At 35.7% G+C, this 11,751-nt stretch overlaps 1 protein-coding gene across 1 annotated transcript; it reads left to right on the top strand.

Moving 5' to 3' along the window:
• The first annotated feature begins 5,438 nt into the window (after nucleotides 1–5,438).
• LOC138905406 (uncharacterized) lies at nucleotides 5,439–6,522 on the top strand. The gene is made up of 2 exons (XM_070193928.1): nucleotides 5,439–6,231; nucleotides 6,374–6,522. The coding sequence occupies exons 1-2, from the start codon at nucleotides 5,439–5,441 to the stop codon at nucleotides 6,520–6,522; spliced, it is 942 nt and encodes a 313-aa protein (XP_070050029.1).
• Nucleotides 6,523–11,751: the final 5,229 nt, after the last annotated feature.

Here is an 11,751-nt window from a genome sequence, read left to right as displayed (position 1 = left end):
ATTTGAAGAGATGAAAAACGAAATACCTTCCACTACACTGCTATGTAGTAATTTATACTAGTCCTTTTGAAACTTTTTGTCTTGATCAATCTTCTTGTTCATGCTCCAGGTTTCTGAAATTAAGAGCTATAATATTTTTTTAGGGCAGAAAAGTTGAAGATGGGTGGTGGACTACTGGACTGAGCTTATTTGGAAGGCCCGGGTCTTGTTCTACTGGAAAAAAGCAGAAACATGGAAAAAAATTTGTTGGGGAAGAAGAAGAAGACAGCGATGCAGAGAATAAGGAAGAAGAAGACTTAGACCAGACAAAGAAGAAGACATGAATGCAGAGAATAAAGAAAAAGAAGACTTTAGACTAATTAGGAATTGACTACTTTATTACTAGTTGATATGTATATGTTTGCTAATATTCTGCCGAGATAGACATTACATATAATATGTCTTCAATAGTTTTTTGTTTATAAAAATTACAGTTTTAATTGTACCAAAAATAGTTATAGTTTTAATCAAAATAATAAATAAGCATTTAATTGTAAACTAAATATAATTGTATATGCTTTAAAGACACATATTTTTATCTGAGTAAACTTCATATATATTAAATAAGTATATGCTCTAAATAAATAAATTTTATTAATTTACCTAATTATACTATTTATAAATATTTTCTTTCTCAAAGAAACGGGGGATAATTTCTAAATTAATTATTAGCATGTAAATTTTTTGACAAATTACATTCTCGCGAAGATCATGAAAATTTATAAATTGTACATAATAGAATTGACCCTTTAGTTCTCCACTATATGCTATGTTGTGACACATATTTTAAGACTAATTATAAATTACATGATTTGAGAATGAGCTAAAATAATTTTAAAAAATGATAAAGAAAAATATTCTTATATTATATTTGATTAGCACCACCAATTAATATTGAGTTATCGAAATACTTGAAATATAATTAATTATTCATGGTTAATGTTATATAGCTTTCAAACAAATCACATTAATTGACTAGGGAACTCTTCTTGTTAGATCATTTGATTTTTCCTATCAAATACAAGTTATGAACTATCGAAATACTTGAAATCTAAATAGATGTTTGATTGGAAATAACAATTAACTTTATATCACTAATTTGACCGATAACAAGATATATCCACTATCGTATTATGGATCCCTCTTGTTAGATTGTTTGATTCTTTCTATCAATACAAGTTCTAGAATATCGAAATACTTTAGAAATATGACAAAGAAGAATATTAGCGAATTTTAGAAAATAAACAAAGAATGAGAGAACTTAATAACACTTAATTTATACAATTAATATTGAGCTATTGAAATGCTTGAAATATAATTAATTATTCATGATTAAGGTTATATAGCTTTCAGACAAATCACATTAATTGACTAGAATAGGAAACTCTTCTTGTTAGATCATTTGAGTCTTCCTATCAATACAAGTTATGAACTATCGAAATACTTGAAATCTAAATATATGTTTGATTGGAAATAACGATTGACTTTGTCTGACTAATTTGACCGATAATAAGATATATCCACTATCATTTTAGAGATCACGTCTTGTTAGATTGTTTGATTCTTTCTATCAATACAAGTTCTAGAATATCGAGCTAATTAATATTGAGCAATTGAAATACTTGAAATATAATTAATTATTCATGATTAAGGTTATATAGCTTTCAGACAAATCACATTAATCGACTAGAGTAGGAAACTCTTCTTGTTAGATCATTTGAGTCTTCCTATCAATACAAGTTATAAACTATCGAAATACTTGAAATCTAAATATATGTTCGATTGAAAATAACGATTGACTTTGTTTGACTAATTTGACCGATAACAAGATATATCCACTATCATATTAGGGATCCCGTCTTGTTAGATTGTTTGATTCTTTCTATCAATACAAGTTCTAGAATATCGAGCTAATTAATATTGATCTATTGAAATAGTTGAAATATAATTAATTATTCATGATTAAGGTTATACAGCTTTCAGACAAATCACATTAATCGACTAATTTAATCAATAATAAAATATACACAATATCATATGTAACTAAATAATGTTTAAGGTTATATGATTTTGGGGTTTGAGGTTTTAGTTTTGGAGTTTAGGGTTTGGAGTTTAATTAATAATTATATTTCTATTAAAATTAAAAAATATTTCCAAATTAAAATGATAAAACTAAATGGTACAAACATCATTTAATGCAATATTTTACTATCCCATGAAAAGTGACGTGAATTATCTTGTCCAAAAAGTGAATTATCATCATAAACTCCACCCATCATAATATCTTTTTGTTTATTTAATAAATTATTTGTCCAATAAGTTTATTGTCATCGTAAACTACCCATCTCCCCAGAATATCTTTTTTCTCATTGAATAAATTTTCTTGTCCAAGAACATAGACAAACAAACCATTCTCACTCTCTCTGCTTCATCTCGACTTTCTTTGAATCCATAGCCGAAAAATTTTAGAATTTTTCTTCACCCAATATCCCTTAAAATGGCTTCATCAACAGCTGTGAAACAAAACGAAAAAGGCATTTCAAGATCAACAAAAAGTGTTGCATCAGATTTTGATGACAAACCCTTATGGAATCATGTTAAAGTTCTTTCAGTTCCTCCTAATGGAGGTGGAAACAGAGTGTGGTCTTGTAATTTTTTCAATAAACAAGTTACTGGTTCATATTCTAAAGTTAAAGCACATCTTCTAAAGATCTCTGGTCATGGCGTTGCTATATGCAAAGAGATTACTCATGAAGTATATGCAACATTGAAGATGGAGAACGAAGAAGCTGAAAAGAAAAAAACTGACGCACAACTGAATGCAAGAAAAAAGGCAGATTATGTATCTCTACCGAAAGGCTCAGACTTATCACAACTAAAAAAAAAAAAGGTTCAAATGGTGGAGCACTAGAGAAATCTTTTAACATTTGTAACAGAAACATTGCCGACAAGTTGGCGGATCGTATGTTCTACGCATCAGGTTTATCATTTAACCTTGCAACTTCTCCTTACTATAAAAAATATTCAGAGTTTTTGGCAGTAAATTCTTTGCCTGGTTATGTTCCGCCAACTTTTAATAGGTTAAGAATAACTCTTTTGGCCCAAGAAAAAGCTCATATTAATAGAAAACTACAACCTATTAAAGATACATGGAAAAGAAAAGGATTGTCGATTTGTTCGGATGGATGGTCAGATATTAAAAGGCGACCATTGATAAATATAATGGGAGCATCTAGTGACGGACCAATATTCTTAAAATCAACCAATTCAAGTGGGATTATTAAGGATGATGAATATATTGCTAAGTTATTTATTAAAGTCATAGAAGATGTCGATGCAGAGAATGTTGTCCAAGTTATCACTGATAATGCAGGTAATATGAAGCTTGCCGGTTCTATTGTTGAGCAAACTTTTCCGCACATATTTTGGACACCATGTGTTGTTCATTGTTTGAATCTTGTTTAAAAAGTATGTGTTAACCTTCAGAAAAATCAACTCACTTTAAAAATTGTGAATGGATATTAAAGTTGATTGGTCAAGTGAGTAGCTTAAAGAATTTTGTGGTGAATCACGACATGGCGCTTGCCAGTTTTCAAAAGTATTCGGAGTTATCTTTGTTGAAAGTTGCAGAAACAAGATTTGCTTCCCATATTATTATGACTTCTCGTATTGATAGAGTTAAATCGTCATTGGAAAAAATGGTGATGGATGACGAATGGAAGAATTATAAAGGAGATAAAGTAATTGAAGCTAAAGCGCGCGAAATAAAATCTCTTGTGATGGATGATGAATGGTGGGATACTATTGAATACTTGCTATGGTGTACGGAGCCAATTGTATCCATGCTTAGAAGTGCCGACCTTGATTGTCCAAAATTGCACCTTATTTACGACATGTGGGATACAATGATGGAAAAGGTGAAGGTGATTGTATTTGAGCATGAGGGGAAAGATCTTATTACCGGCCAATCGAATTTTTTTGCTACAATTCAAGGAATTCTTGTGGCAAGGTGGAATAAGAGTAATACTCCATTGCATTGCATGGCACATTCATTGGTTCCGAAATATTATCATGAGTCATGGCTTAAAGGTGAAAGCAACGGGTTAAGAAGACTTGCTCCTAATGAAGATATAGAGATTTCACAAAATAGGCTCAAATGCTTTCAAAGATATTTCAAGGATCCGAATGATTTAAAGAAAGCTTCTTTGGTGTATGGGGCATTTTGTTATGGGAATGGTTACTTTGGTGAGCCTCATATAATTGATGCTATGGGGTATGAGGAGTCCTTATCTTGGTGGGCTAACCATGGTGTAAATGCTCCACTTTTATAAAGTCTGGCTTACAAAAAGAAAAAGGCATTTCAAGACCAACAAAAAGTGTTGCATCAGATTTTGATGACAAACCCTTATGGAATCATGTTAAAGTTCTTTCAGTTCCTCCTAATGGAGGTGAAAACAGAGTGTGGTCTTGTAATTTTTGCAATAAACAAGTTACTGGTTCATATTCTAAAGTTAAAGCACATCTTCTAAAGATCTCTGATCATGGCGTTGCTATATGCAAAGAGATTACTCATGAAGTATGTGCAACATTGAAGATGGAGAACGAAGAAGCTGAAAAGAAAAAAACTGACGCACAACTGAATGCAAGAAAAAAGGCAGATTATGTATCTCTACCGGAAGGCTCAGACTTATCACAACTGAAAAAAATAAAAGGTTCAAATGGTGGAGCACTAGAGAAATCTTTTAACATTTGTAACAGAAACATTGCCGACAAGTTGGCGGCTCGTATGTTCTACGCATCAGGTTTATCATTTAACCTTGCAACTTCTCCTTACTATAAAAAATATTCAGAGTTTTTGGCAGCAAATTCTTTGCCTGGTTATGTTCCACCAACTTTTAATAGGTTAAGAACAATTCTTTTGGCCCAAGAAAAGGCTCATATTAATAGAAAACTACAACCTATTAAAGATACATGGAAAAGAAAAGGATTGTCGATTTGTTCGGATGGATGGTCAGATATTAAAAGGCGACCATTGATAAATATAATGGGAGCATCTAGTGGCGGACCAATATTCTTAAAATCAATCAATTCAAGTGGGATTATTAAGGATGGTGAATATATTGCTAAGTTATTTATTAAAGCCATAGAAGATGTCGATGCAGAGAATGTTGTCCAAGTTATCACTGATAATGCAGGTAATATGAAGCTTGCCGGTTCTATTGTTGAGCAAACTTTTCCGCACATATTTTGGACACCATGTGTTGTTCATTGTTTGAATCTTGCTTTAAAAAGTATGTGTCAACCTTCAAAAAAATCAACTCACTTTAAAAAATTGCGAATGGATATTAAAGTTGATTGGTCAAGTGAGTAGCTTAAAGAATTTTGTGATGAATCACGACATGGCGCTTGCCATTTTTCAAAAGTATTCGGAGTTATCTTTGTTGAAAGTTGCGGAAACAAGATTTGCTTCCCATATTATTATGACTTCTCGTATTCATAGAGTTAAATCGTCATTGGAAAAAATGGTGATGGATGACGAATGGAAGAATTATAAAGGAGATAAAGTAATTGAAGCTAAAGCGCGCGAAATAAAATCTCTTGTGATGGATGATGAATGGTGGGATACTATTGAATACTTGTTGAGTTGTACGGAGCCAATTGTATCCATGCTTAGAAGTGCCGACCTTGATTGTCCAAAATTGCACCTTATTTACGATATGTGGGATACAATGATTGAAAAGGTGAAGGTGATTGTATTTGAGCATGAGGGGAAAGATCTTATTACCGGCCAATCGAATTTTTTTGCTACAATTCAAGGAATTCTTGTGGCAAGGTGGAATAAGAGTAATACTCCATTGCATCGCATGGAACATTCATTGGTTCCGAAATATTATCATGAGTCATGGCTTAAAGGTGAAAGCAACGGGTTAAGAAGACTTGCTCCTAATGAAGATATAGAGATTTCACAAAATAGGCTCAAATGCTTTCAAAGATATTTCAAGGATCCGAATGATTTAAAGAAAGCTTCTTTGGAGTATGGGGTATTTTGTTGTGGGAATGGTTACTTTGGTGAGCCTCATGTAATTGATGCTATGGGGTATGAGGAGTCTTTATCTTGGTGGGCTAACCATGGTGTAAATGCTCCACTTTTATCTATTATAATCTTCGCTTGCTCTCTCGAAGAAAGGAAAAGTATACAAGTGGTCCAAGCAAATATTGGGATTTAGGTATATCCGTATACATACATATCCATGATTTGATATTTCTTGAGTAATTTCTTTAGCATGATAAGTTCCTTTCACAATCTTCTAAATTTATTTTGGTGTTATTTTAGGTGGGAATTATTTTAATATTGATGAAAGTATCAATGATCTAGTTGAATTGTCAATAGACGAACCTCAACTAGAAGGAGTCTTCTTTGAAGAGGAAGTTCAAGATTTGCAAGAAGTTGACATTGAAGAGATTGAGGAAGATGACCTTTGAATAGAATGTACTCATGCACAATGTTTCAAGTGACAAGTCTAGCGTAGTTTAAATGTGTATGCTATGTACTTATTTTTTGTCTATGAACTTGTGAACTTACAATTTCTGTAAGACTTTTTGGTGGTCATTTGAGTAACTTAATTTGAATAGCTAATTATTTAAAACTTTTGAATAGTGACTCTTGAATATATGTTAGTCTATTTAGTTCTAAGTTCTAACTTCCAAAGGTATGTTTCATTTCTTTTGTATCTTTAAATCTCTTTATAACTTTTATTTGTTATATTTCAACAAGTTTATAATAACTTATTTTAATACTTTGTTGTGTGAGTTGTAGAAAAATTAATGAATCATGCTATTTTGGAGAGTGTCTATGTGCCTGCCTACAACTTGAAAACTAAATGACTCAGTTACTACACTCTACAAGGCACAAGTTACACGTAAGTTTTCCATATAATCTCTCATAATTATGCATATCTCTATAACTATATTTCTAGATTTTTAATTTATTTTTGCCGAATCTCCGTACCCGTACCTATATCTAGATCCGTATCCTCGAATCCTAAAATTTAGACCATGAAGGATCCGATCTTTGGATCCGCACCCGTGTCGGACACCTGCACCCGAATCCGAGTAACTTAGCTCTGAAGTAATCTAACATTACAGTGGCAATATGGCTCTTACAGTAGCTTAAAATTTTAGATCTTTCCCTCGTGTATCCCGCAATATTTTGCCGTACAGAAAAAAATATCCACTAATTGGATACACTTATTAAAGTTCAGTATCCAACCCTATCTACATACTGTATACATTCAGATTTGACTGAAATCCAATTCTAATCTAGCCAACATTGCCCATTGTGCGGAGGTAGATTAGTTATTTTCGATGACAAAACTATCTTGAAGTTCATAATACTCCATATAGCACTTCCCACTGAAACTTGATGCGTTTAGTTGAGTTCTGGATTTTTTAAACAAATATTTCCTCTTTGGGATAACGCAACCTTCCCTTTGCCTTTTTTTCCCCTTCTCTCTATCTCCTTTTTTTTTCTTCCTTTGGAGAGGGAATGTGAGGCAAATGCACGACATAGTGTCCATTCTGTAAATTATTATTTCCTGTATGTGTATGGGTAAAACCGAGGCTAACGAGTACCCCAATTTTCCGGTAAAGCAAATGAGGCAAGGATATGACTATGAGGAGTCGGAATCGAGGCCAGGAGCCTCTCGCGTCAAGGCCCGGGCAAAACACCTACCCTCGGAACCATCGAGACCATGCACCCGGGTCCGGTTAGAGTTCCACTACCTCGGAAAGCATTACCAAATTGCCGTGAACAATTAATGGAGGGTCGTGATATCCGTATCCAACCGGATATCACAGCGTGAATCTCGGCCTGCATCGGTGGTGGATCAATGATTAGCGAAAAAGAAGATTTTACCTTTCTTAGAATTGTACTTAGGGTAAAACTCCCCTACTATATAAATGTGAAGCTAGTTATTCATTAGGCACACTGTAACACACACACCAAGGCAATATACATCTGTTCTCTCTGCTATTCAAAGTTCTTGCTTTCGTTGAAAAGTTTTTCATAAATGTTGGCTCGAAACCGAAGGCAGGATTCTTGTTAAGCCTTTAACCGAGCCCGGACTCACTATCATCATTGGTTTGGCTATTTACTCTATCTTTTATCTGCTTATCTAATGTCATTAATCACTTGTATTGAATTAGTCCACATATCCTTAAAACCGCATATAAATTTAATTGTTATCCATTTTTAAGGGTAAGCAGTTTGACGCCCACCGTGGGGATAAGGATAATAGTGGTAATTTGATATAAATTTCCATAACGCACTCTGTTTTACACTTGTTTTTTGAGATTTTAATTTCAGGTCAACTTAAGAATGTCAAACTCTCAATCTGCTCACTTGAACGTTGATGCCGAGTCTGGCCACCATGGCGAAAATAACAATATAGTACCTAGGTGCCCCCTGTTGACCCCAATGGAGTCCCAGTTGCGGACCCGATCGATTCTAACTCATATGTGGACATCGATGCAAACCTGCCGACCGACCCCGAGAACAGCATTAGCGGAGGAGCCTGATCAACAACTCGGGGTACGCATGACGGTGAAGGCAACAAGATCAATCTGCGAGTGATCTTCAAAATGGTACAAACTCAACAAACGGAGATAGCCCAGTTGCAGAACCAAAGCCGCACCCCTAGCAGAGTTGAGCCCGAACCATCCCAAGAAAATACCCGAAGAAATGAACAAGTCACGGGAATGCTGGGTAAAGTTGAGCCCGGGACCAACCCCGAAATAATAAAAATACTTGAGGAACTGACAAAGCGGGTGGAATCGGGGGAGAAGAAGATTGAAGCCAACGATAAAAAAGTGGAGACTTATAACTCCAAAGTTGATCAAATTCCAAGAGCACCTTCGATCTTGAAAGGCCTGGATTCCAAGAAATTTGTCCAAAAGCCTTTCCCCCGAGCGTGGAACCGAAGCCAATCCTGAAGTTCTGTATGCCCAAAATTCCGAAATATAACGGAATCACGGATCCAAACGAGCACGTAACCTCCTGCCATTAAGGGAAACGACTTAGAAGATGACGAAATCGAGTCGGTTTTGTTGAAAAAGTTTGGAGAAATCTCGTCAAAAGAAGCAATGATATGGTATCACAACTTACCCCTTAATTCTATTAATTCGTTTGCTATGCTTGCATATGCCTTTGTAAAAGAGCATGCCGGGGCCATCAAGGTCGTGACCAGAAAATGAGACCTTTTCAAAGTAAAACAAAGAGATAACGAAATGCTCAGGTAATTCGTGTCGAGATTTCAAATGGAACGAATGGACCTGCCTTAGGTTGCGGACGATTGGGCCCGTTCAGGCATTCACTCAAGGACTCAACCCCCAAAACTCTTTGGCTTCACAGCGAATGAATCACAATTTGATATAATACTGATCACGTCCAAAGCACACCTCAAAAGAGGTATGAAACGATCGTATGCAATAATAGAAACCCAACTAAGAGTCGGGGTCGAATCCATAGGGAGGTAAGATAGGAGTTAGGGTTATATATTTCGAATTAAGCAATTAGATTTTCTAGATTGCACTTCAACAATAAGGATTTATTTTCTATTTCTAATTTTACTCTGATGATTGCAAAAATAAATAAATAAGACTAGGGATAATTGTTTTTACGATTTTTCCAAATAGATAAAAAGTCTAGGGATGTGACCATGACCTAGGTGTTTACCTAATGGGATAAAGACTTTAATGCTTGTTCTGTTGATTGGGATGTATTATAGCTATCAACTCTAAATTACCCACTCAATATCTCTCGGTCAGAGAGTGGTTTTGCCCACTTTGGCTTTCTCAAGATCAAATGGGTATCACCCAAAATAATTGATAAAAGCTCAAGTCGGGTTATTACTATCTCTAGGTTGAACCCTTTAATTGGATTAATCAATCTCTCGATTGACCCAATTTCTTGTTAGCAAAGTTATCCTATACTAGATCTCTCTTTCTTAAGTAGAGACTAAGTCAAATAGGCATGAATCAATGTTTGCAACAATTAATTCTAAAATTGAAGCATGAACTAGGCTAAATAATCAACACCCAATCATAAACAGGTACTAAATTAGATACCCATAAGGTTTACAAACTAGGGTTGGTCACAACCCTAGTAAAAGTCTAGCTACTCATAATGAGGTTTGAAGAAAATAAGGAAGAAAAACTAATTAAACTCATAATGGAAGCTTAAAACGATTAAATATATTGTAAATACACCAAAGAAAAGTAAAACGTCCTAAAATAGTAAAGAAAAATGGCTACAACAGCTTCAGAGATTCAAACTTGACCTAATTTTGAAAATTATTCTATTTATACAAGGCTAAAAATCTCGGACAAAAATGCCCCTCGGGAGGTTCTGTGGTCGCACAATTCCATGTGCGGTCCGCATATTTCTTCATTTGGCAGGATCTAGAGTTATGCGGCTGCACATTTCTGAACTGAGGCCGCGAGGCATTCTTCTACGTTCGCACATTTCTGGACTGTGGCCGCAAGGCAACTCTTTTGCGGTCTGCAGATTTAGGACTGCGGCCGCAAGGCACTCTTCTATGGCCGCACAATTCTTATGTTGTCCGCAATTCACAGAGGCTCCTGGACTTGGTCTTTTTGCATACTCTCTGATCTTCAACTCTTAGCCCAGCTTTGCGGCCGCACAATTCATGTGCGGTCCGCACTTTGCGCAAATGTCTGCTAGATGTTTGCTCTTTGTTTGCGGCCGCAGATGGAATTCAGCAGTCCGTAATTTCTTCTGCGGACCGCACATTTGTGCTTCTACGGCCTTTATAGCCTTTTCCTTCGGACTACTTCTTTTTTAGTCGGATTTCATCTCGGGAGACCAACTTCTAGCATTCCTGCAATTTTGCATAATTTCATTAGTTGCACAAACACAATTCAATGATTTTAGACTAAAACTAAAGCTAAAAGGCATTAAAAGTAGTCAAAATCCTCACTTATCAAATACCCTGCGGTAACCTCGGCCGACGTCCATAACAGGTTTCAATTGAAAATCAGAGTCAAGGATGATCAGCTTGGAGCCCCCTCTATCCAATCAGAACTAACGACAGGTCTAAGAGATCCATCGATCATGAACTAAGACCGAACAGAGACAGGTATCAATCGTATAGCGGAGATCGAAGGGGTAGCAGATATGGGCGTAACCTTGCGAGAAACGAAAAACGGAATGATCGAGGCCATAATAGCCGGGGACTCATGAGCAAAAACGGTTTCGACAGGCCACTCGTGACCATGGAGGCACCGAGATTATTGGAATATAACTTAAATGTCGATGCTGCCAGCATCGTGTACGCCATCGGGCGCATCAAAGATACCAAGTGGCCTCGGCTATTACAGTCCGACCCTAACCTGATGTGTAAGTATCATGGCACTCATGGACACAAGACCGAGGACTGTTGGCAACTAAGAGAAGAAGTGGCACGATTATTCAATAACGTGCATCTCTAGGAATTTCTGAGTGATCGAGCAAAAAATCACTTCAGGAATAGGGACTCCAACAAACCGAACAAAAAGAACCTCAGCACGTCATTAACATGATCATTGGTGGAGTCGACGCCCCACCCCCCTCTCTATGGACCAGTGCTAAAGCGCACTAAGGTGTCCATCACAAGGGAAAAATGAACCCGAGATTATATACCGGAGGGAACCATC

Source organism: Nicotiana tomentosiformis, chromosome 2, assembly GCF_000390325.3.
Source record: "Nicotiana tomentosiformis chromosome 2, ASM39032v3, whole genome shotgun sequence".
In the NCBI taxonomy this organism is placed as follows: domain Eukaryota; kingdom Viridiplantae; phylum Streptophyta; class Magnoliopsida; order Solanales; family Solanaceae; genus Nicotiana; species Nicotiana tomentosiformis.
The sequence above is the reverse complement of the archived record's forward strand: the minus strand, read 5'-3'. Positions and strand labels throughout refer to the sequence as shown.

Bases quoted from the DNA above. Each gene is read 5' to 3' on its own strand.
- LOC138905406 (XM_070193928.1), top strand. From the start codon at position 5,439: ATGGCGCTTGCCATTTTTCAAAAGTATTCGGAGTTATCTTTGTTGAAA. The intron at 6,232-6,373 runs GTATACAAGTGG...GTGTTATTTTAG, and splicing joins CTCTCTCGAAGAAAGGAAAA to GTGGGAATTATTTTAATATT.